The 27983-nt window shown below is 42.6% G+C and overlaps 1 protein-coding gene across 2 annotated transcripts; it reads left to right on the forward strand.

Moving 5' to 3' along the window:
* Positions 1-106: 106 nt before the first annotated feature.
* Positions 107-27983, forward strand: prep (prolyl endopeptidase). 2 transcript variants are annotated; one of them, XM_036984744.1, is made up of 15 exons: positions 107-508; positions 980-1054; positions 4825-4958; positions 5278-5426; positions 10593-10802; positions 10894-11015; positions 11433-11538; positions 13331-13522; positions 15929-16126; positions 16536-16639; positions 17953-18089; positions 20967-21061; positions 23279-23410; positions 23639-23795; positions 25347-27983. In XM_036984744.1, the coding sequence occupies exons 1-15, from the start codon at positions 371-373 to the stop codon at positions 25639-25641; spliced, it is 2244 nt and encodes a 747-aa protein (XP_036840639.1). In that variant the 5' UTR covers positions 107-370; the 3' UTR covers positions 25642-27983. The 2 variants fall into 2 exon arrangements, with proteins under 2 accessions (XP_036840639.1, XP_036840640.1); XM_036984745.1 differs by having other exon boundaries at positions 108-508; positions 5278-5408.

Genomic DNA, 27983 nt, shown 5'->3' on the forward strand with positions numbered 1-27983 from the left:
TCACGTGCTTTAAACTTGTTGAGAAACGCTGATTGGCTAATGGAAAACAAGCTGCGTCTACCATAAACTAAAAGCACAGATATCATGCTAGTTTTCAAAATCCACATTGATATATGTTTTTTATAAATAATGTTTTGTTTGTATTTAATTTCCGAAAATGTTGATATCGAGGTCATATCCTTAGTAGGTAACATCAGAGTTTAGCCTGCGGGAGAAGTCGGAGCTCGGTGATGATATAGTAATTACCAGTTGGGGGCCGTTCTACTAGAATTTCCCCAGTCGTATGTGGCAAATACCACCTTCCCACTTGGTTCTGAACGCAGCATAAATAAGCAAATCCATTCTGGCCAGAGCTTCGACATTCAAGTTGATGTTTGTTCGGATCCAGAAAGTCATAACAAAACCAGTCATTCATTATTTTACAAAACTTTTCTTATTACGGAATCTCCGAACAGTCACTTCTAAAATGTCTTTCCAGTACCCACATGCTTACCGTGACGAGGCAGTTGTAAGTAACATGCTAACTAGCTTGCTAGCTAGTAGAAACCAGTAACAGCTAGCTAGACATGTCGCTTTCAAGTGAATGGTGAGGAGCAAGCCACTTGCTAGTTAGCTTGTTCTTTATTACCCAGTGAGCGTGTCATGTACCTCTATTTAGTTGGATAGCTTGAGGCTACTAAAATAAGTTAATTAGTGACGTTATTTGAACAAATGAACATATCAACCGAGTTCGCTAATTTATCTTGTAGCATAGCTAGGTCAAATGAATGAGCCAGCTAGCTAGGATTTTTTTTAAGCTTTATTTCATGTAAGCTGCTAGCAATGCTTAGGCTGGCTAGTTAGCAAGCTAACGTTGCCTCTTGTCCTTTTAGCTTAGCTAGTTATCACATACCAGCCAGCAGCAAACGATGAATGATCAAAGTTGTTGTCTGGCTGCTGGCGCACATTCTGGATTTCACCGGCTGGTTATTTCTGACAGGCAGATGACTACCATGGTAACAAGATTCCTGACCCGTACAGTTGGCTGGAGGACCCAGACAGCGAGAAGACGCAGGTAAATGCTATCTTTCATGTCACTCCAAATACGGTGTGTATTTCAGCACCACTGGCTCAAGGAATGTTGTGGCAACGTTACCAGCACGTTTGTCAGGGAGTTCTTAGTCCGTGTCAATTTGGTGACAGAAATTCACATGGAATGTAGTATTAACACCATTATCTAGGTATAAAGTTAATTGGACAATGTGGATTGTGTGCCACTGTCAACTCCTTCCCACAATCAAGGACAAAGACCCATGTCTGTATTGTCTAACATATGGGACAGTCAAGTCACTAACTCGGCATATACCTAGAATGTCCAAACATACCGTTGACACAGGCAGCTGCTGAGTTTCTGAGCTGGCAGTGACTCTTCAGAGCAAAAAGTTATATAAAGAATATTGTTTATTTTTGGACATAAAAGATGGTAAAAATACTAGCAAATCAACTGCAAGGGATTTTTTTATTTCGGAAATCTGTTCCAAAGTATTCCCACACATAATAAAGATATATGTGATTGTATATAAATGTAAGGTTTGAAATAATTATGTTTTAGTTCATTATTATATCTGTTTGGGCTTCTTGCGGTCAATTTGCAGTCTACAAATGATTTGTAATTATGTTCCGGTCCCCGACCATCCGCTCATGAAAAGTTGATGATCCCTGAGCTACTGACACCGTAGATCAGTGGTTCCCAAACTTGACCCATGACCCCATTTTGATATATGAAAAGTCTCGTGACCCACCCATGTGAAAACTTGTTGGCTGTTAATTACATAATTTAACTTTTTTAATTGGGGCTATGAGAATCAATTGCAAATTAGTCTGACATAATTTATCTTATCTCACATCCACTAATGAGATGGGTGTGCTTGATGCGTGTTGCATCGGAGCTTCTCGAAGTCAGGGGGCCTGGTCGACAGTGTGCCCTCATCTCTCCTGTCACATCCAACCTGGATCGATATTTGTCTTTAATGCAGATGAGAGCACTGAATCAGCGTACCATGAGTTTTAATGCTCGGCGGGAGACAGAACAGTATTCCCTTTGACTCAGGAACCTAAACTCTTCCATAGTGACCCGTGAATGCATGGTCTGCAGCATTTGACCACATGACAGCTCGATCAACTGTTAGGTTTCACTTACCAGCATGTTAACTGAGCCAGGATCACAGTCAAATTAATTTTGCTGATTCGGTCACTCATATGTAGAATATTTTGCATTAACCCCCTTTCTAAATATTTCTTACATAGGCAAGGAGACACACATTTTCTTTTCATTACACAAAGTTGTTTTTATTTTTTACATCCATTGTGAATGACAACAGTTCCTCTCTCAATTCCAAAAATCTTTTCAACACTCCCCCTTGATAACCACCAAGCCTCAGTGTGAAATAGAACATTGTCCTTCTCTGATCCCATATCTCTACACACAGTAGTTTTGTGAACGATGTAGTTTACAATCGAAGTTAGCTGCTGCATATCTCAGAGTTCTGCGCTCAGCTCTTTTGCCACAGGTTGCTTTCGGTGTATCCATTCTAGCTCAGTGAGTGTATCATACAATGCGTCCATATGGCAGAGGGAGACACATTCATAACTAGAATGCAGAGGCCGTCCCGCCATAGATGTAGACCCATCTGTGGAAAAGCCCACCATTCAATCCCATGGAATCTGTTTTTCGTCAATATAGCCATCCCCTGTGCCGTTTCATGCCCAGGAATCGTGAGACAGAACAATATGTCCTCTTAGAGAGCACCTGTAGTGAACAAAAGTCAATGTGTGGGCATCTCGGCCCTCACAGCTAACATCCATTTGGAGAGGGGAGTTTTTGAGTCGTTCAGTCATTTTCCTCTTGATTGCTAGCCATAGCATAAAATGTTAGTTTCACATTGTTATCTGACAGAAGTATTGATGTGAGTTTCTGTGCTTCTGCCTCCCCACACATTGTTTTCATCATATCAATTGCGGCCGGTAATATCAGTCTCTGCAATAGTGTGTGGTTTCTTTGCGTAGTGGGCTGAGCCATTCACAGTGGCCTTTTCCCACTACCTAAGGGTTCTGGTTGAATTTTTACTTTTATATTTGAATAATTTTCATTTAAGTTTTTAAGGGAAACCACATTAAAATGATTTTGAGAGACAAAGACAATTATTAGATATTTTTTTACCAGGATTTTGGAAATTCTCCCACAACCCCATTTTCATATCAGACGACCCCTATTTTGAGATCAGCTGCGTAGATGTTGCAACCAGCCCCACCTTCTGTGAGTTAGTGGTCATTGCAGTGGTGTTAATAAACTCAGAAAATAAACATCCTCTCACTGTCAACTGTGTTTATTTTCAGCAAACTTAACATGTAAATATTTGTATGAACATAACAAGATTCAACAACTGAGCCATAAACTGAACAAGTTCCACAGACATGTGACTAACAGAAATGGAATAATGTGTCCCTGAACAAAGGGGTGGTCAAAATCAAAAGTAACAGTCAGTATCTGGTGTGGCCACCAGCTGCATTAAGTACTGGAGTGCATCTCCTCCTTGTGGACTGCACCAGACTTGCCAGTTCTTGCTGTGAGATGTTACCCCACTCTTCCACCAAGGCACCTGCAAGTTCCAAGGACATTTCTGGGGGGAACGGCCCTAGCCCTCACCCTCCGATCCAACAGGTCCCAGACATGCTCAATGGGATTGAGATCCGGGCTCTTCGCTGGCCATGGCAGAACACTGACATTCCTGTCTTGCAGGAAATCACACAGAACGAGCAGTATGGCTGGTGGCATTGTCATGCTGGAGGGTCATGTCAGGATGAGCCTGCAGGAAGGGTACCACATGAGGGAGGAGGATGTCTTTCCTGTAACACGCAGTGTTGAGACTGCCTGCAATGTCAACAAGCTCAGTCATTGCTTTCCTGTGACACACCACCCCAGACGATGACGGACCCTCCACCTCCAAATCGATCCCGCTCCAGAGTACAGGCCTCGGTGTAACGCTCATTCCTTTGACGATAAACGCAAATCTGACCATCACCCCTGGTGAGACAAAACCGCGATTCGTCAGTGAAGAGCACTTTTTGCCAGTCCTGTCTGGTCCAGCTAAGGTGGGTTTGTGCCCATAGGCGACGTTGTTGCCGGTGAGGTCTGGTGAGGACCTGCCTTACAACAGGCCCTCAGTCCAGCCTCTCTCAGCCTATTGCGGACAGTCTGAGCACTGATGGAGGGATTGTGTGTTCCTGGTGTAACCCTGGCAGTTGTTGTTGCCATCCTGTACCTGTCACGCAGGTGTGATGTTCAGATGTACCGATCCTGTGCAGGTGTTGTTACATGTGGTCTGCCACTGCGAGGATGATCAGCTGTCCGTCCTGTCTCCCTGTAGCGCTGTCTTAGGCGTCTCACAGTACGGACATTGCAATTTATTGCCCTGGCCACATCTGCAGTCCTCATGCCTCCTTGCAGCATGACTAAGGCACGTTCATGCAGATGAGCAGGGACCCTGGGCATCTTTATTTTGGGTTTTTTCAGAGTCAGTCTAAAGGCCTCTTTAGTGTCCTAAGTTTTCATAACAGTGACCTTAAAATTGACACTAGCTGTTAGTGTCTTAACGACTGTTCCACAGGTGCATGTTCATTAATTGTTTATGGTTCATTGAACAAGCATGGGAAACAGTGTTTAAACACTTTACAATGAAGATCTGTGAAGTTAATTTGTAAAAATCCAAATATCTTTGAAAGACAGGGTCCTGAAAAATAGACGTTTCTTTTTTTTTGCTGAGTTTGTCTTGTGTTTCTTCCCAGGCTTTTGTCAATGCTCAGAACCAGCTGACGCTGCCCTACCTGGACCGCTGTGAGGTGCGGGACCTGTTCAAGGAGCGCATGACGGAGCTCTATGATTACCCCAAATACAGCTGCCCCTTCAAGAGGGGGAGCAGGTGAGAGAATGAAAGAAAGAGGGAGACTTGAGGTGGTACATGGAGGTTTTGGACTTTTCTCAATTTGTCTTTCCGTGATTCCTCACATCCTATCTCTCTGCCTCGTTCTCAACTGTAGTGGAGGAGGAGGTCCAAGCTTCCTCCTCATGTACCTTCTGGTCCAATGCATTTTGAGAAGGAAGCAAGGAGAGAGGACTTGAGGCAAGATTCATTGAGGATGAGCCAAAATATATCCTTCCCCTAAAGATGGAGACTGTTGTCTTTTGGTTAGTTTAGTTCCTTGGCTTTGTGCTGACACTCTATCCCCCCCCCACTGCAGGTATTTCCATTTCTACAACACGGGCCTCCAGAACCAGAGTGTAATGTATGTTCAGGAGAGTCTAGAGGCAGAGCCCACAGTCTTCCTGGACCCAAACACTTTCTCTGAGGATGGGACTGTCGCTTTACGAGGTGGGGGATGGAGACAAGGTCAAGCAATGCTCATTATGATGTAGAATATTGTCCTGTTTGTAATACTGTACAGATGACGGTTTCCTTCATGAAGGCGCGTTTCTGACATCACATTCTACTGTACTGAACAGCCTAGAATCTACCAGTATACTGTATCAGCCTTTACGCTGCACTGGCATGTTTAGACATCTACCACAGTTGCTGGAACCGTGCTGGAAAGGACCATGTGAAAGGGAAAGGGAAATTATAAGCCAGTACAGCTCGTGTTGGCACTAAAATACAGTAACTACTAGAACCAGCCAATGATGTGAATATAAACGCAATTTTTATTTATATCATTTATATTCACAATGCATTCTAAATGAATATATTCATCACTATTCACAATGCATTCTAAATGAATATATTCATCACTATTCACAATGCATTCTAAATGAATATATTCAACACTATTCACAATGCATTCTAAATGAATATATTCATCACTATTCACAATGCATTCTAAATGAATATATTAAACACTATTCACAATGCATTCTAAATGAATATATTCATCACTATTCACAATGCATTCTAAATGAATATATTCAACACTATTCACAATGCATTCTAAATGAATATATTCATCACTATTCACAATGCATTCTAAATGAATATATTCATCACTATTCACAATGCATTCTAAATGAATATATTCATCACTATTCACAATGCATTCTAAATGAATATATTCATCACTATTCACAATGCATTCTAAATGAATATATTCATCACTATTCACAATGCATTCGAAATGAATATATACAACACTATTCACAATGCATTCTAAATGAATATATTCATCACTATTCACAATGCATTCTAAATGAATATATACATCACTATTCACAATGCATTCTAAATGAATATATTCATCACTATTCACAATGCATTCCAAATGAATATATTCATCACTATTCACAATGCATTCCAAATGAATATATTCATCACTATTCACAATGCATTCTAAATGAATATATTCATCACTATTCACAATGCATTCTAAATGAATATATTCATCACTATTCACAATGCATTCTAAATGAATATATTCATCACTATTCACAATGCATTCTAAATGAATATATTCATCACTATTCACAATGCATTCTAAATGAATATATTCATCACTATTCACAATGCATTCTAAATGAATATATTCATCACTATTCACAATGCATTCCAAATGAATATATTCATCACTATTCACAATGCATTCTAAATTAATATATTCATCACTATTCACAATGCATTCTAAATGAATATATTCATCACTATTCACAATGCATTCTAAATGAATATATTCATCACTATTCACAATGCATTCTAAATGAATATATTCATCACTATTCACAATGCATTCTAAATGAATATATTCATCACTATTCACAATGCATTCTAAATGAATATATTCATCACTATTCACAATGCATTCTAAATGAATATATTCATCACTATTCACAATGCATTCTAAATGAATATATTCATCACTATTCACAATGCATTCTAAATGAATATATTCATCACTATTCACAATGCATTCTAAATGAATATATTCATCACTATTCACAATGCATTCTAAATGAATATATTCAACACTATTCACAATGCATTCTAAATGAATATATTCAACACTATTCACAATGCATTCCAAATGAATATATTCATCACTATTCACAATGCATTCTAAATGAATATATTCATCACTATTCACAATGCATTCTAAATGAATATATACATCACTATTCACAATGCATTCTAAATGAATATATTCATCACTATTCACAATGCATTCTAAATGAATATATTCAACACTATTCACAATGCATTCTAAATGAATATATTCATCACTATTCACAATGCATTCTAAATGAATATATTCATCACTATTCACAATGCATTCTAAATGAATATATTCATCACTATTCACAATGCATTCTAAATGAATATATTCATCACTATTCACAATGCATTCTAAATGAATATATTCATCACTATTCACAATGCATTCTAAATGAATATATTCATCACTATTCACAATGCATTCTAAATGAATATATTCAACACTATTCACAATGCATTCTAAATGAATATATTCATCACTATTCACAATGCATTCTAAATGAATATATTCAACACTATTCACAATGCATTCTAAATGAATATATTCATCACTATTCACAATGCATTCTAAATGAATATATTCATCACTATTCACAATGCATTCTAAATGAATATATTCATCACTATTCACAATGCATTCTAAATGAATATATTCATCACTATTCACAATGCATTCTAAATGAATATATTCATCACTATTCACAATGCATTCTAAATGAATATATTAAACACTATTCACAATGCATTCTAAATGAATATATTCAACACTATTCACAATGCATTCTAAATGAATATATTCATCACTATTCACAATGCATTCTAAATGAATATATTCATCACTATTCACAATGCATTCTAAATGAATATATTCATCACTATTCACAATGCATTCTAAATGAATATATTCATCACTATTCACAATGCATTCTAAATGAATATATTCATCACTATTCACAATGCATTCTAAATGAATATATTCAACACTATTCACAATGCATTCTAAATGAATATATTCATCACTATTCACAATGCATTCTAAATGAATATATTCATCACTATTCACAATGCATTCTAAATGAATATATTCATCACTATTCACAATGCATTCTAAATGAATATATTCATCACTATTCACAATGCATTCTAAATGAATATATTAAACACTATTCACAATGCATTCTAAATGAATATATTCATCACTATTCACAATGCATTCTAAATGAATATATTCATCACTATTCACAATGCATTCTAAATGAATATATTAAACACTATTCACAATGCATTCTAAATGAATATATTAAACACTATTCACAATGCATTCTAAATGAATATATTCATCACTATTCACAATGCATTCTAAATGAATATATTCATCACTATTCACAATGCATTCTAAATGAATATATTCATCACTATTCACAATGCATTCTAAATGAATATATTCAACACTATTCACAATGCATTCTAAATGAATATATTCAACACTATTCACAATGCATTCTAAATGAATATATTCATCACTATTCACAATGCATTCTAAATGAATATATTCAACACTATTCACAATGCATTCTAAATGAATATATTCAACACTATTCACAATGCATTCTAAATGAATATATTCATCACTATTCACAATGCATTCTAAATGAATATATTCATCACTATTCACAATGCATTCTAAATGAATATATTCATCACTATTCACAATGCATTCTAAATGAATATATTCATCACTATTCACAATGCATTCTAAATGAATATATTCATCACTATTCACAATGCATTCTAAATGAATATATTCATCACTATTCACAATGCATTCTAAATGAATATATTAAACACTATTCACAATGCATTCTAAATGAATATATTAAACACTATTCACAATGCATTCTAAATGAATATATTCATCACTATTCACAATGCATTCTAAATGAATATATTCATCACTATTCACAATGCATTCTAAATGAATATATTCATCACTATTCACAATGCATTCTAAATGAATATATTCATCACTATTCACAATGCATTCTAAATGAATATATTCATCACTATTCACAATGCATTCTAAATGAATATATTCAACACTATTCACAATGCATTCTAAATGAATATATTCATCACTATTCACAATGCATTCTAAATGAATATATTCATCACTATTCACAATGCATTCTAAATGAATATATTCATCACTATTCACAATGCATTCTAAATGAATATATTCATCACTATTCACAATGCATTCTAAATGAATATATTCAACACTATTCACAATGCATTCTAAATGAATATATTCAACACTATTCACAATGCATTCTAAATGAATATATTCATCACTATTCACAATGCATTCGAAATGAATATATACAACACTATTCACAATGCATTCGAAATGAATATATTCAACACTATTCACAATGCATTCTAAATGAATATATTCAACACTATTCACAATGCATTCTAAATGAATATATTCATCACTATTCACAATGCATTCTAAATGAATATATTCATCACTATTCACAATGCATTCTAAATGAATATATTCATCACTATTCACAATGCATTCTAAATGAATATATTCATCACTATTCACAATGCATTCTAAATGAATATATTCATCACTATTCACAATGCATTCTAAATGAATATATTCAACACTATTCACAATGCATTCTAAATGAATATATTAAACACTATTCACAATGCATTCTAAATGAATATATTCATCACTATTCACAATGCATTCTAAATGAATATATTCATCACTATTCACAATGCATTCTAAATGAATATATTCATCACTATTCACAATGCATTCTAAATGAATATATTCATCACTATTCACAATGCATTCTAAATGAATATATTCATCACTATTCACAATGCATTCTAAATGAATATATTCATCACTATTCACAATGCATTCTAAATGAATATATTCATCACTATTCACAATGCATTCTAAATGAATATATTCACTATTCACAATGCATTCTAAATGAATATATTCATCACTATTCACAATGCATTCTAAATGAATATATTCATCACTATTCACAATGCATTCTAAATGAATATATTCACTATTCACAATGCATTCTAAATGAATATATTCATCACTATTCACAATGCATTCTAAATGAATATATTCATCACTATTCACAATGCATTCTAAATGAATATATTCATCACTATTCACAATGCATTCTAAATGAATATATTCATCACTATTCACAATGCATTCTAAATGAATATATTCAACACTATTCACAATGCATTCTAAATGAATATATTCATCACTATTCACAATGCATTCTAAATGAATATATTCATCACTATTCACAATGCATTCTAAATGAATATATTCAACACTATTCACAATGCATTCTAAATGAATATATTCAACACTATTCACAATGCATTCTAAATGAATATATTCAACACTATTCACAATGTAGATAACGTGACTGGTTCCTCTGACTATGCGCGACTTGTGTCCCTCAGGTTATGCTTTCTCAGAGGACGGCGAGTACCTGGCATATGGCACCAGCGCCAGCGGCTCTGATTGGGTGGAGATGCACTTCCTGCGGGTGGAGGGGGCTGTGGCCCTAAATGACCGGCTGGAGAGGGTGAAGTTCAGCTGCATGTCCTGGACCCATGACGGCAAGGGCCTCTTCTACAACTCCTACCCCAAGCAGGAGGGCAAGAGTGACGGTGAGGGGATGTTTGGATATTTAGAGGGGAACTAGTTTGTTCCATTTTATGCTTTAGTTAAATGTATGAACACATTACTCTCCTCCTCTAGGCACTGAGACGTCCACGAACCTGCACCAGAAGCTCTACTTCCACGTGTTGGGTACCCCCCAGTCACAGGACTGCCTGTGTGCCGAGTTCCCCGACCACCCTAAGTGGATGAGTGGGGTCGAGGTACGCTGCTGGACTTGGCTAGACACTAAACAGACCGGGACTTGACTAGACACTAAACAGACCGGGACTTGACTGTCTCATATCTCTTAGACAATGCAGAAATGGTTCTTATCTTTAGTCCAAGTACCCTTTTGAGGAGACATAACGTGTATCCTAATATCTGTCGTTCTCCTGAAGTCTGTACTTTGGTGTAACACAGATGGTGGAAACTCACTCACAGTCTTCTCCCTTTATGTCCATAGAGGGAAGTGGACAGCACAGAATCTGACTTGTAGTTCTTGTGTCCCTGATATTTAGAATCCTGATTATAGTGTCATAATGCCTCTAGTCATCAGTGTAGGTTTCTGGTTGATTAGCGCTAGCGGCACAGTGTTGTATTAGCATTCTGAAAGGTGTCCGTGTGCGATCTCACTCCAGGTGTCAGATGACGGGCGCTACGTACTGCTGTCCATCAGGAAGGGCTGTGACCCGGTCAACCGGCTGTGGTACTGTGACCTTCATACCACTCTTCAGGGTATCACAGGTACCATGCACACCACAACCTAATCAGATCAGTCTTTCTCTTTAGTCTCCTTAACGCATAATCACCATCCACTGACCGGCCACCATATTTGTTGTAGGGCATAGGCTTTGACTTGATGTGTTATCAAGAACATCCACTATAGATTGTGAATGTCTTGTATTGTCAATGTCTTGTGTTGTGAATAGGGTTGTGGCGATCATGACATTTCGTCAGCCGGAGATTGTCAAGCAAATAACTGGCGGTCTCATGGTAATTGACTGTTAATTAACATTGTCACATTTAGCAACTCCTGGCTTCCACAGACCTTTGGAACATCTACATTTTAAAAAGTCTAAGAAATCCATTATTTTAGACAGGTCTAAAGAAACATGATATGAAGAACATTTCAGAAGGACCGACTAGCATACTCTGAGTTGTCCTTATGTTAGGTCTGGCTATGCCAAATGGATGTAGGCTACACTAGTTCATTTAGTAGACAAGATTTGCTTAGAATTCTGTGGCATCGGGGCCTCCTGAGTGACGCAGTGGTCTAAGGGACTGCATCGCAGTGCTAGCTGTGCCACTACAGATCCTGGTTCGAGTCCAGGCTCTGTCGCAGCCGGCAGCGACCTGGAGACCCATGGATTGGCGCACAATTGGCCCAGCGTTGTCCGGGTTAGGGGAGGGTTTGGCCGACAGGGATGTTCTTGTCGCGCTCTAGCGACTCCTGTGGCGGGTCGGGCGCAGTGCACTCTGACACAGTCAGCCAGGTGTACTGTGTTTTCTCCGACACATTGGTGCGGCTGACTTCCAGGTTAAGCGTGCATTATGTCAAGAAGCAGTGCGGATTGGTTGTGTTTCGGAGGATGCACGGCTCTCGACCTTCGCCTCTTCAGAGTCCGTATGGGAGTTGCAACGATGGGACAAGATTGTAATTACCAATTGGATACCATGAAATTGGGGAGAAAAAAGATAGAATGGACCATTATCATGTCTGGAAACAGGGGCAGCGGAAAATAATTAGTCATCTATGCACTTAAATAGCAAATGGAGGATGTTTTTCCTGTGGTTAATTTTCATTCCAGCCAGGTAGGCAATACTCCTGTTGTAAAGAGACGCAATATGCTTAATATTAGGAAAGTTGATAAATCGATATAGAAGTCTTAGCCTATAGAAAGCCTCCATTAAAAAGAGCATCCCATCAGCTATCTCTGTTTTCTCACACAATTGCATAGTCTATAAAAATGTTGCGCAACATGAGCTCATGCTTAAAGTGTTTGATCAGATTTTCGTGGGGCGGCAGGTAGCCTAGTAGTTAGAGCGTTGGACTTGTCAACTCTGAGATTCGATCTTATAAGGTAAATATCTGTCGTTCTGCCCCTGAACAAGGCAGTTAACCCACTGTTCCTAGGCCGTCATTAAAAATAAGAATTTGTTCTTAACTGACTTGCCAAGTTAAATAAAGGTACATTTTTTATTAATTGATGTCAGAGTGATTAGAGGGACAATAGAGTGCTGAGTGCCAGGCAGTTAGCAAGTTTGGTAGGTTACTAAGGACCATCAGCAGCATCAGAGTTTGGAGAAGCCTAATTACCGTGACTAAGCGGTCACGTGGAATTTGGCTATCTTCATGACTTGTGACTGCCGTTTTGGCGGAAATACGGTCACTGTAACAGCCCTAGTAGTGAATGTGTTGTGACTGTCTTGCGTTGTCTATGTCTTGGATGGCCCTCCCCATGTGTTGCCTTAGTAAGAGTATTTGTTTAGTTGACTAGCTTAGTTGAAGATGCCAAGTTATCTCTCTCCCCTCCAGGCCTGTTGCCGTGGGTGAAGCTGATAGACAACTTTGATGCGGAGTACGAGTATGTAACCAACGAGGGCACGGTGTTCACCTTCAAGACCAACCTGGTGGCCCCGCGTTACCGTCTCATCAACATCGATTTCGCCCAGCCCGCCCAGGCCAACTGGAAGGAGCTCATCCCCCAGCACGACAAGGACGTCATCGGTAGGTCACAGACTGAATGAATGGAGAGGGTTTTACCAACATAATATGCTAACTTCATAGCTCGACAACAAGAATATCCACTAAAAAGGAAAAAGTAATGTCCGCTGTTTTCTGCTCTCAATAAGTAATGTTTTAGAATAGCTAAAGGTGAATTGGATAATTTGGTAATCACTTTTTGCCAGTAAGAGCAAACAGTGAAGACGTGCAGTGCCTTCAGAAAATATCCCCTTAACTTATTACACATTTTGTTACAGCCTGAATTCAAAATGTATTTTCTCACCCATCTACACACAATACCCCATAATAACAAAGTGAAAACATGTATACATTTATTGCTAATTTATTGAAAATGAAATGCATAAGTATCTCATTGACATGAGTATTCACACCCCTTCGCTATGCACTCCTAATTAATCTCAGGTGCATCCAATTTCTTTTGATCATCCAAATGTCTCTACATCTTGATTGGTGTTCACCTGTGACCAATTAATGGACATGATTTAGAAAGACAAACACCTGTCTATATAAGGTCACACAGTGGACAATGCACGTCAGAGCAGAATCTATACCATGAAGTCCACTGAACTGTCTGTAGATCACGAGATAGAATTGTGATGAGGGTATAAAACGACCCTAACCCAAGAGCACATCATTGGGGAATGAAAGAAATGTGGAACTGCCTGGTCGGATGGCCAGCTCTAAACTGAGCAACCGGGCAAGAAGGAACTTGGTCAGGGAGGTGACCAAGAACCCAATGAACTCTGACAGAACTACGGAGTTCCTTGGCTGAGATGGGAGAACCTTACAGAAGGATAACAGTCTCTACAGCACTTCACCAATATGGACGTTATGGGAGAGTGACCAGATGGAAGCCACTCCTGAGAAAGGCACATGACGGCATGCCTGGAGTTTGCAAAAAGGCACGTGAAAGACCGAGCATAAGGCAAAACATTCTGTGGTCTAAAGAGCTAAAAAAAAATGGAAACTATTTGGCCTAAATGCAAACCTCTCTGGAGGACAACAGGCACAGTACCTCGCCTGTCTAACACCATCCCTGTTGTGAAGCATGGTGGTGAATGGAGCCAAATCCTTGATGTGAACCTGCTTCAGTGTGCAAACAACCTTAGACTGCGGCGAAGATTTACGTTCCAACAGGACAATGACCCCAAGCATACAGGCTTCAGAACAAGAATGTGAAAGTCTTTGAGTGGCCCAGCCAATGCCAAGACTTGAAAATCTGGAAAAAAAATACCTTAAGATTGATCATCATCGCTCCCCATCTAATTTAAGAGCTTGAAAAAAATCTGCAAGAATGAGCGGAAGAAAATCCCAGAATCCAGATGTGCAGAGCTGATGCAGACATACCCAAGACGACTCAAAGCTGATGCAGACATACCCAAGACGACTCAAAGCTGATGCAGACAGACCCAAGACGACTCAAAGCTGATGCAGACATACCCAAGACGACTCAAAGCTGATGCAGACAGACCCAAGACGACTCAAAGCTGATGCAGACAGACCCAGGACGACTCAAAGCTGATGCAGACAGACCCAAGACGACTCAAAGCTGATGCAGACATACCCAAGACGACTCAAAGCTGATGCAGACATACCCAAGACGACTCAAAGCTGATGCAGACAGACCCAAGACGACTCAAAGCTGATGCAGACAGACCCAGGACGACTCAAAGCTGATGCAGACAGACCCAAGACGACTCAAAGCTGATGCAGACAGACCCAAGACGACTCAAAGCTGATGCAGACAGACCCAAGACGGCTCAAAGCTGATGCAGACAGACCCAAGACGGCTCAAAGCTGATGCAGACATACCCAAGACGGCTCAAAGCTGATGCAGGCATACCCAAGACGGCTCAAAGCTGATGCAGGCATACCCAAGACGGCTCAAAGCTGATGCAGGCATACCCAAGACGGCTCAAAGCTGATGCAGGCATACCCAAGACGGCTCAAAGCTGATGCAGGCATACCCAAGACGGCTCAAAGCTGATGCAGGCATACCCAAGACGGCTCAAAGCTGTAATCTCTGCCAAAGGTGCTTCTGCAGCAAAGTATTGACTCGGGTGTGAATAATTATGTAAATGAGATTTCTGTATTTAATTTTCAATAACATTTTAAAAACATGTCATTATGGGGTATTGTGTGTAGATGGGTGAGTTTTGGATTGAATACCTTTTTGAATTCAGGTTGTAAACACAACGAAATGTGGATTAAGTCAAGGGGTATGAATACTTTCTGAAGGCTCTGTAACAGTTATTATTTACAGTTGGTTTAAAGCAGGTCTTAACAGGAAATAACATCCATATTCTGTCTAGGAATACTCTGTCTAGGTGATCATGGTTTTTAAACTTTTAGATTCACTAACCCCCGTCTTGCACTCCCCCTCTCTAGTGTTTGCCACCTGTACCTACAACAGCCTCCTCTTTGTGTGTTTCCTGCACGACGTGAAGAACGTGCTGAAGATGTACCGTCTGAGCTCGGGGGAGGAGCTCAGGACCTTCTCTCTGGACGTGGGCTCTGTGGTGGGCTTCACCGGACGCAAGAGAGACTCTGAGATCTTCTACTACTTCACCTCCTTTCTGTCGCCAGGTATCAGAGACAGACGTGTGGTGTCATGGGGGCGGAGGTGTGGTGTCATGGGGGCGGAGGTGTGGCGTCATGGGGGCGGAGGTGCGGCGTCATAGCACACACACACTCTGTGGTGGGCTTCACCGGACGGACACAAGAGGGAATTAGAGGGAGACGAGGATACACGAATGCTGGCATGGGCACACACGCATACATGTACCAATGCACACACACACACGCATTCACAAATGCGCACACACACACACTCAAAAACTTTCAACACCTCTTTCCCGCCGCCAGGAGTCGCTCATGCTGTCAGACAGTATTATACAGGTTCTTGCAGGAGTCCGTATGGATCTTCTATCATACTGCAGTGAAACAGTGACAAGTCAATGACCTGTCCTCTCCCTGTCTTTGTCCTGTTGTCCAGCCATCATCTACCACTGTGACCTGACCAAGGAGCCCCTGCAACCCCACGTGTTCCGCGAGGTCACCGTCAAAGGCTTTGACCCCTCCGACTACCAAACCACTCAGGTAAGATACCTACAACTGACTCAAAAACAAAAAAATGGCATGTTCGATTCTGTTCTTTTTTCCCCCTGCGTTCTGAACAGCCAAAAAGCCCATAGAATCAGATATTTCAAACCACCGTTGTAGGTAGCTTGAAATCAGATACAAATCTTATTCTTGGTAACGTGACTTATCTGAACAGTCAAATTAGATTTATGTTCCCTCAAGTGGTTTGTAGACTGTTATTCTGCGTATCTCGTTTCTTACTGGCTACTCCGTTGACAGTTTGACAAGAGCGTGTGGTAGTCAATTAGCTTGTTAATTGTTTACCAACAAATTTTATTTTACCTTTATTAAACTAGGCAAGTCAGTTATTTTCAATGACGGTCAGGGGCAGAACGACAGATTTTTACCTTGTCGGGGCTTTGAACTTGCAACTTTCCGGTTACTAGACCAACACTCTAACCACTAGGCTACCCTGCCGCCCCAGATTAGTGAACGCTCTAGAAAACTAAACAGCTACCTAGCTAGTTGACTGCTGTAACTAGACAAAAATAACTTGTTTTAAAAGTTGGATTATATTTTGCGGCTTTTAAAGTGTTCTCAATTTGTCGGGGAGTGGGAGTACAAGGTGTCAAGCGTTCCACAGGAATGCTGGCCCATGTTGACTCCAATGCTTCCCACATGCTTCATGTTGGCTGGATGTCCTTTGGGTGGTGGAGCATTCTTGATACACACAGGAAACTATTGAGCATGAAAAACCCAGCAGCATTGCAGTTCTTGACACACACCGGTGTGCCTGGCACCTAATACCATACCCTGTTCAAAGGCCCTTTTGTCTTGCCTATTCACACTCTGAATGGTAGACATACACACAATCTTTGTCTGTTGTCTCGAGACTTAACAATCCTTCTTTAACCTGTCGTCTCTTCATCTACACTGATTGATGTGGATTGAACAAGTGACATCAATAAGGGATCATAGCTTTCACCTGATTCACCTGGTCAGTCTGTCATGGAAAGAGCAGGAGTTTTTGTACACTACATTCATGCTATACAAATTAAAAAGAAAGTTGCACCTTCATCTGTCCTTGCGGTGGATATGTTTGACCAATTTTTAGGCTAAAGATGAAACATTGGTCAAATATATCGACAGGAAGGAGCAATGAGTATGCCAATAGATTTTTGTTATGTATAGTTTTATCTTCTGTTGTTCAGCACCTCTCCTAAAAAGTCTTCTTTATTTAGATGGTTATCTATACTAATACAAACCACCAGAATTGACTGATATCATCTTTGTGTTTTCACACCAACAAGCACCTGTATCTGTGTGTCCAGGTATTCTACCCTAGTAAGGACGGCACAGAGATCCCCATGTTCATCGTCCATAAGAAGGGCCTGAAGCTGGACGGCTCTCACCCTGCCTTCCTCTACGGCTACGGAGGGTTCAACATCTCAATCACTCCCAGCTACAGGTACCACCACCAGGTCACTCCCCCAGCTACAGGTACCACCACCAGGTCACTTCCCCCAGCTACAGGTACCACCACCGGGTCACTTCCCCCAGCTACAGGTACCACCACCAGGTCACTTCCCCCAGCTACAGGTACCACCAGCAGGTCACTTCCCCCAGCTACAGGTACCACCACCAGGTCACTTCCCCCAGCTACAGGTACCACCACCAGGTCACTTCCCCCAGCTACAGGTACCACCACCAGGTCACTTCCCCCAGATACAGGCACCACCACCGGGTCACTTCCCCCAGCTACAGGTACCACCACCAGGTCACTTCCCCCAGCTACAGGTACCACCACCAGCAGGTCACTTCCCCCAGCTACAGGTACCACCACCAGCAGGTCACTTCCCCCAGCTACAGGTACCACCAGCAGGTCACTTCCCCCAGCTACAGGTACCACCACCAGCAGGTCACTTCCCCCAGCTACAGGTACCACCACCACCAGGTCACTTCCCCCAGCTACAGGTACCACCACCACCAGGTCACTTCCCCCAGCTACAGGTACCACCACCACCAGGTCACTTCCCCCAGCTACAGGTACCACCACCACCAGGTCACTTCCCCCAGCTACAGGTACCACCACCACCAGGTCACTTCCCCCAGCTACAGGTACCACCACCACCAGGTCACTTCCCCCAGCTACAGGTACCACCGCCACCAGGTCACTTCCCCCAGCTACAGGTACCACCGCCACCAGGTCACTTCCCCCAGCTACAGGTACCACCGCCACCAGGTCACTTCCCCCAGCTACAGGTACCACCGCCACCAGGTCACTTCCCCCAGCTACAGGTACCACCGCCACCAGGTCACTTCCCCCAGCTACAGGTACCACCGCCACCAGGTCACTTCCCCCAGCTACAGGTACCACCGCCACCAGGTCACTTCCCCCAGCTACAGGTACCACCGCCACCAGGTCACTTCCCCCAGCTACAGGTACCACCGCCACCAGGTCACTTCCCCCAGCTACAGGTACCACCGCCACCAGGTCACTTCCCCCAGCTACAGGTACCACCGCCACCAGGTCACTTCCCCCAGCTACAGGTACCACCGCCACCAGGTCACTTCCCCCAGCTACAGGTACCACCGCCACCAGGTCACTTCCCCCAGCTACAGGTACCACCACCACCAGGTCACTTCCCCCAGCTACAGGTACCACCACCACCAGGTCACTTCCCCCAGCTACAGGTACCACCACCACCAGGTCACTTCCCCCAGCTACAGGTACCACCACCACCAGGTCACTTCCCCCAGCTACAGGTACCACCACCACCAGGTCACTTCCCCCAGCTACAGGTACCACCACCACCAGGTCACTTCCCCCAGCTACAGGTACCACCACCACCACCAGGTCACTTCCCCCAGCTACAGGTACCACCGCCACCACCAGGTCACTTCCCCCAGCTACAGGTACCACCGCCACCAGGTCACTTCCCCCAGCTACAGGTACCACCACCACCAGGTCACTTCCCCCAGCTACAGGTACCAGCACCAGCAGGTCACTTCCCCCAGCTACAGGTACCAGCACCAGCAGGTCACTTCCCCCAGCTACAGGTACCACCACCACCAGGTCAATTCCCCCAGCTACAGGTACCACCACCACCAGGTCACTCCCCCCAGCTACAGGTACCAGCACCAGGTTACACTGGATGTATCATTCAGTTGCTACATGTAATGATGTCGCTTTAATCTTGATTTCTTCTTTTAATTTCCTCATGAAAATGTACTTGTTTACTGCTATACACACAGTGGCCTTCGTGAATATTTATATTCTTCTTTTGGCTCTTTGGATTTAGAAGTGATACAATGACTGAGGTTAAAATACAGACAGTCATCTTTAATTTGAGGGTGTCTTCATCCATATCGAGTGAACTGTTTAACAATTGCAGCATTTGTTGTACCCAGTCCCCCCATTTTAGGGAACCAAAAGTATTGGGACATATTTACTTATATGTGTATTAAGGTAGTCAAAAGTTTAGTATTTGGTCCCATACTCCTAGCACACAATGATTACAACAAGCTTGTGACTCTACAAACTTGTTGGATGTATTTGCTGGTTGTTTTGGTTGTATTTCAGATTATTTTGTGCCCAATAGAAATTAATGGTGAATAATGTATTGTGTAATGTTGGAGTCACTTTTATTGTACATAAGAATATAATTGGTTTCTTAATACTTCTACATTAATGTGGATGCTACCATGATGACGAATCATCCTTAATAAATCGTGAATAGTGGGGAAGTGAGGAAGTTAGACGCACAAATATCATACCCCTAAGACATACCAACCTCACAAGCTTTATGGAATCATTGCTTGCTAAGAATATGGGACCAAATACTAAACTTTTGACTACTTTAAAACATATACATTGGGGGGAGGGGGACTTTGTACAAAGAGTGAAGTAATCTCTTAACAGTTCACCCGATAGGAATGAAAATACCTGCAAATAAAGCTGACAGTCTGGATTTGAAGTGATACAATGACTGAGGTTAAAGTGCAAAGTGCTGGAGTACAGAGCTCCGCAACAACAACAATACTTCACTGTCCCAATAATTATGGATGGCACTGTGTATCATTTGACTTTTAGGGCCATTTTAAGATAACATTATTTGCAGGCACAATTGTTACATATAGCACCATTTTTCAAATGACTATCTTGTCTTGGCTCTTCTACATGATGCTTTGTATCTACCTGGACTTGTATGGACTGAGGAAAGGAAGTAAGGTGATGTTCAGATTGAGGAAAGGAAATGAGGTGATGTTCAGACTGAATAAAGGAAGTAAGGTGATGTTCAGACTGAGGAAAGTAAATAAGGTGATGTTAAATGTTGTTTCCCAGTGTATCACGGCTGATCTTTGTCCGACACATGGGAGGAGTCCTGGCTGTGGCCAACATCAGAGGAGGGGGGGAGTACGGAGAGACCTGGCACAAAGGTAACAAATCAAATGTATTCATATAGCCCTTCTTACATCATCTGATATATCAAAGTGCTGTATAGAAACCCAGCCTAAAAACCCAAACAGCAAGCAATGCAGGTGTAGAAGCACGGTGGCTAGGAAAAACTCCCTAGAAAGGCCGAAACCTGGAGAAGAACCAGGCTATGGGGGGTGGCCAGTCCTCTTCTGGCTGTGCCGGGTGGAGATTATAACAGAACATGGCCAAGATGTTTAAATGTTCATAAATTACCAGCATGGTCAAATAATAATAATCACAGTGGTTGTAGAGGGTGCAACAGGTCAGCACCTCGGGAGTAAATGTCGGCTTCTCATAGCCGGTCATTCAGAGTATCTCTACCGCTCCTGCTGTCTCTAGAGAGTTGAAAACAGCAGGTCTGGGACAGCTGGCACGTCCGGTGAACAGGTCAGGGTTCCATAGCCGCAGGCAGAACAGTTGAAACTGGAGCAGCAGCACGGCCAGGTGGACTGGGCACAGCATGGAATCATCAGGCCAGGTAGTCCTGAGGCATGGTCCTAGGGCTCAGGTCCTCCGAGAGAGAGAAAGAAAAAGATAGAGAGAGCATACTTAAATTCACACAGGACACCGGATAAGACAGGAGAAATACTCCAGATATAACAGACTGACCCTAGCCCTCCGACATAAACTACTGCAGCGTAAATACTGGAGGCTGAGACAGGAGGGGTCAGGAGACACTGTGGCCCCATCCGATGATACCCCCGGACAGGGCCAAACAGGCAGGATATAACCCCACACACTTTGCCAAAGCACAGCCCCCACACCACTAGAGGGATATCTTCAACCACCAACTTACCATCATGAGACAAGGCCGAGTATAGCCCACAAAGATCTCTGCCATGGCACAACCCAAGGGGGGGCGCCAACCCAGACCGGAAGACCACGTCAGCGACTCAACCCACTCAAGTGACGCACCCCTTTTAGGGACGGCATGGAAGAGCTCCAGTAAGCCAGTGACTCAGTTCCTTTAATAGGGTTAGAGGCAGAGAATCCCAGTGGAGAGAGGGGAACTGGCCAGGCAGAGACAGCAAGGGTGGTTCGTTGCTCCAGAGCCTTTCCGTTCACCTTCCCACTCCTGGGCCAGACTACACTCAGTCATATGACCTACTGAAGAGATGAGTCTTCAGTAAAGACTTAAAGGTTGAGACCGAGTCTGCGTCTCTCACATGGGTAGGCAGACCATTCCATAAAAATGGAATTAGGAGGCCTGCGTCTTGTGACCGTAGTGTACGTGTAGGTATGTACGGCAGGACCAAATCGGAAATATAGGTAGGAGCAAGCCCATGTAATGCTTTGTAGGTTAGCAGTAAAACCTTGAAATCAGCCCTTGCCTTAACAGGAAGCCAGTGTAGGGAGGCTAGCACTGGAGTAATATGATCAATTTTTTTGGTTCTAGTCAGGATTCTAGCAGCCATATTTAGCACTAACTGAAGTTTATTTAGTGCTTTATCCGGGTAGCCGGAAAGTAAGAGCATTGCAGTAGTCTAACCTAGAAGTAACAAAAGGCATGGATTAATTTTTCTGCATTTTTGGACAAAGTTTCTGATTTTTGCAATGTTATGTAGATGGAAAAAAGCTGTCCTTGAAACAGTATTGATATGTTCGTCTAAAGAGAGATCAGGGTCCAGAGTAACGACGAGGTCCTTCAGTTTTATTTGAGACGACTGTACAACCATCAAGATTAATTGTCAGATTCAACAGAATATCTCTTTGTTTCTTGGGACCTAGAACAAGTTTAAAAGTAGAAAGTTTGCAGCCATCCACTTCCTTATGTCTGGAACACAGGCTTCTAGCGAGGGCAATTTTGGGGCTTCACCATGTTTCATTGAAATGTACAGCTGTGTGTCATCCACCTAGCAGTGAAAGTTAACATTATGTTTTCAAATGACATCCCCAAGAGGTAAAATATATAGTGAAACAATAGTGGTCCTAAAACGGAACCTTGAGGAACACCAAAATGTACAGTTGATTTGTCAGAGGACAAACCATTCAGAAACAAACTGATATCTTTCCGACAGATAAGATCTAAATGAGGCCAGAACTTGTCCGTGTAGACCAATTTGGGTTTCCGATCTCTCCAAAAGTAACACACACTGCCACTCTCAATTCCCTCTGTGTTTTATACACTTTTACACACACACTCACACATTGATCTCTCTCTGTGTGTTTTTCTCCAGCGGGCATGCTGGCCAAAAAGCAAAACTGCTTCACAGACTTCCAGTGTGCAGCAGAGTACCTCATCAAGGAGGGTTACTCGTCCCCCTCCAAACTCACCATCAACGGAGGGTCCAACGGGGGCCTGCTCGTAGGTACGTTGCAGAATAACGACATCCCTTTTTCTTGTTGATGCTTTGTCATTGACCTGAAAACCAACCCTGACACTTTCCTAAGCTAACAGTTTTGTTGACATCGGAATGTCTGTCTGTATATACAGCGGTTTTGTCTTACTCTGTCTCTGTGTGTTTATCTCCTTACCTGTGTGTCTGTGTCTCTCGCTGCCTGATAACGTGTATCTGTTCCGCCCTCTGCCCCCACAGCAGCGTGTGTGAACCAGCGGCCAGAGCTGTTCGGCTGTGCCGTGGCCCAGGTGGGCGTCATGGACATGCTCAAGTTCCACAAGTTCACCATCGGCCACGCCTGGACCACTGACTTCGGCTGCTGTGAGGTCAAGGAGCAGTTTGACTGGCTCATCAAGTGAGTGCTAGTGCTACATTTCCCTAAGCCTAGCCTGGTTCCAGATAAGTTTAGCTTTGTAGCCAACTTCTATGGTGGTTGTCATGCCAGTAACCATAGGTGTTCGCTAACAGCATAAACAAATCTGGAACCTGGCTACATTTAGCCTGTTTGGGATATTAACATTAATCTTCCAGTATTCCAGAACCGCGTCAAATGCATGTTAAGTTCTTTCCAAGGCTTGTGCTCGCTTGATTTAGTGTAATCCCAAAAGTGCAAACGTCAAGTGCAGCTATTTGACATACAGCGCATTCGGAAAGTATTCAGAAACCAAAGCCATGATGTTGAAGGAATTGTTTGTGAGCGCAGAGACATGATTGTGTCGAGGCACAGATCTGGGGAAGGGTACCAAAACAATGCTGCAGCATTGAAGGTCAAGAACAGTGGCCTCCATAATTCTTAAATGGAACAAGGTTGGAACCCCCAAGACTCTTCCTAGAGCTGGCCGCCTGGCCAGACTAAGTAATCGGGGAAGAAGGGCCTTGGTCAGGGAGGTGACCAAGAACCTGATGGGCACTCTGACAGAGCTCCTCTGTGGAGATGGGGGGAAATTCCAGAAGGACAACCATCTCTGCAGCACTCCACCAAACAGGCATTTATGGTAGAGTAGCCAGACGGAAGCTACTCCTCAGTAAAAGGCACTTGACAGCCCGCTTGGAGTTTGCCAAAAGGCAAATAAAAATTCTTAGACCATAATGAACAAGATTCTCTGGTGAAACCAAGATTGAACTCTGGTCTGAATGCCAAATGTCATGTCTGGAGGAAACCTGGCACCATCCCTACAGTGGCAGGTACTTGGAGACGGGTCAGAATCGAGAGAAAGATGAACGGAGCAAAGTTCAAAGAGATCCTTGATGAAAACCTGCTCCCGAGCGCTCAGGACCTCCGACTGGGGGTGAAGGTTCACCATCCAGCTGGACAACACCCCAAAGCACACAGCCAAGACAATGCAGAAATGGCTTCAGGACAGGTCTCTGATTGTCCTTGAGTGGCCCAGCCAGAGCCCGGACTTGAAACTGATCGAACATCTCTGGAGAGACCTGAAAATAGCTGTGCAGCGACGCTCCCCATCCAACCTGACAGAGGTTGAGAAGATCTGCAGAAAAGAATGGGAAATCTCCCCGAATACAGATGTGCCAAGCTTGTAGCATCATACCCAAGAAGACTCGAGGCTGCAGTCGCTGCCAAAGGTGCTTCAACAAAGTCCTGACTAAAGGGGCTGAATAGTTACGTAAATGCATTATTTCATTTTTTAAATTTTTTATACATTTGCAAAAATGTATAAACTGTTTTTGCTTTGTCATTATGGGCTATTGTGTGTAGATTGATGAACTTAGATTTTTTTTTTATTTGAGAATAAGGCTGTGAAGTAAACGTGAAAAATGTCAAGGTGTGTGAATACCTGAGGATTGCACTGTATCTATTTGCTCCATGTTTGGTGTTTTAAAACCTGTACACAATACTTTCACCGTACATCATCGTCCCTGTAGAAATCTCCTCTTCTCCCTCCAGGTACTCCCCGCTCCACAACATTCGTGTGCCCGAGGGTGAGGGCGTCCAGTACCCCGCTGTCCTCCTCCTCACGGGTGACCACGATGACCGCGTGGTCCCCCTACACTCCCTGAAGTACATCGCCACACTGCAGCACGTGGTGGGCCGCTGGTCGGGTCAGAGCAATCCACTGTTCATCCACGTGGATACAAAGTCGGGCCACGGCGCCGGAAAGCCCACCAGAAAGGTCATCCAGGAGGTGGCCGACACGTACGCCTTCATCGCCCGCTGCCTCAGCCTCTCCTGGGTCAAATGAAGAGGAGGAGGGGGGGGGGGGGGTTCCCTGGAAGTCTGTTTCTAGGGGAAGTGTCTCTATCGGTGTCTTAGACGTTTCTTACTCGTTCTCGTTATTTTTTTTAATGATCACTAATCTTTTTGTTCAGCTGTTCTCCTTCCCTCCTTATCACTACTGATTTGTTCCTGAGCAGTAATCAATCTCTTCCTACCCGGTTGTCTGGCCTGTATTAACCACCCCTCTCTCTTCCTGGCTCTCCATTCCCAGTGTAGGCTTGCTTTGGGCATGGGCTCCAGGTCAGCCAGACTATAAAGTTACCCCCCCACCCCCATGGGCCAGCCCCAGGACTTACCCCCGGTCTCCACTCCTCACCTCTCTGGCCCAGACTCCCCTACCAAACCTCCCTCTCTTCCCCCATGGGCCAGCCCCAGGACTGACCCCCGGTCTCCACTCCTCACCTCTCTTACAAGCGATTCACTACATATATCTAGAAGAAGAAAAACACATCTCTGAATAAGCTTTGTTGTTCAATTAAAGGTCAAATCCACTGCATTTAAAACAGTCAAGTAATTTAATGAATTCAGAGTTTGTGTAATCATACCGAGGCTGAATATATTCCTTCCACAACCATAAGACCCACTAATCATTACTTCATCAAAAATAGTTCTACCTGCTTTATTGTCTTCTATAATCACTGATCTGGCTTTCAGGTCTGTCTAAAAATAACCAGAACCATGCATAATGCACATTCACTAATAATGTAGCAGGTATTCTAGAAAATGAACACCGGTCTCAAGCACAAGGCCACGTGCTAGTTAGTGCCCAGCTAATATTTATATTTCTAGTTCAGCAAACTTGGATCGAGGTATAATTTCACTAGCTCTGGATTCAGCTAACAAGGAGAACAGGTGAATCGTTATGAACACACCCTTCTGTCCGTCTCCAACTGTTTGAACAGCATGCTAGCCTGTCCACTTTGTTCAGATGTTGGAATCAAGTGGCCTACTTTATCTCTGAATGAGAACGACATGACAACTTCTTCGTTTTATGCTTATTGCACATTTATAAAACAGACTAGACAGCTGGTGTAAGTCTTTATTTGACTAAAATACTGCTAGTGATACGTGGTACCATAATGCGCTTGCGACAAACTGAAGGTTCATTGGTAAATGTGTTTTAGTAGTGTCTGCTCTGCTCAAAATCTGAGGAGTTGAAACATAAACAGAGTTTCATTAGAAAGGTTCATTTCTCTATTACAATATAATCATTTCTCCATGTGTTGTGGTGTCCATATGATCCATTCTGTTGGACCAAACGTCAAATGCAAATAGAGAGTTGAAACCGTTTGTCAGTGAAGAAGTGGTGATCTCTCATCTTTGTTGTTGTGTGTGGTAGGGGCTTGGGAGAAAGAGGCGAAGCGAGAGGTGTCACTCCAATCTCCAAGCCCTATGCGCTTATTTTGAACTTAAGCTTGTCACCTGCCTTCCCGCCTTTGGGACAACGACTCCCATTGTTAAGGTGGAAACATGAGCATCTAGTCATTATATACAGATCTCTGGTGTAAATGTACACAGCACAGAAGGAGTGAATGAGACTAAGAGGACATAAACGCTCATAAAAACAAAGAATACGAAAAAACTTGGACCAGCCTCAGGACTCCACCCCTCACCTCTCTGGCCCCAGACTCCCCTACCAAACCTCCCTCTCGTCCCCCATGAGCCAGCCACAGGACTTACCCCCGTCTCCTCCCCCATGAGCCAGCCACAGGACTTACCCCTGTCTCCACCCCTCACCTCTCTGGCCCCAGACTCCCCCACCAACCCCAGGACTTGCACCCCCCCCCCCCCCCCCCCCCCCATGAGCCAGCTCCAGGACTCAGCTCTTCCTCATGAGTCATTCTCCTGTATTGTCTCTCTAATAGGTAAAACCTGGTTAAAGTGTTAGTTCAATGTTGAGAGATGGGTGATACATGGTTGGACTTAACTTGAACTGTATAGTTTTATCAGCCTAGAGGTCAAGGATCAAGTCTGCAAAGGTCCTCAGTCGGGGAACATGAAATGGCACCCAATTGGTGCTCCCCCTACCACCACAAACACAGACGATTGTATGTGTTTATCAATTGGAAGGCTGTTTGTCAGTAGGTTATTGATTTCAGCACTCTTCAGTGTTCGTGTGAATGATGATAGATTTAGGTCATTTTGTTTTGTGTTTAGGAGGACTAATGCAGAGTGTGTGTGTGTATCTGACTGATATTAATTTCTACCTCTTGGCATGCTGATTGTTAGTTTACCTAATAAAGGGACATAAACAACAACAATGTACTACAATGCCACAACTTCAATAAACCGTTATTTTGAACAGTG

This window comes from Oncorhynchus mykiss, chromosome 8 (assembly GCF_013265735.2).
Source record: "Oncorhynchus mykiss isolate Arlee chromosome 8, USDA_OmykA_1.1, whole genome shotgun sequence".
NCBI classification, from domain to species: domain Eukaryota; kingdom Metazoa; phylum Chordata; class Actinopteri; order Salmoniformes; family Salmonidae; genus Oncorhynchus; species Oncorhynchus mykiss.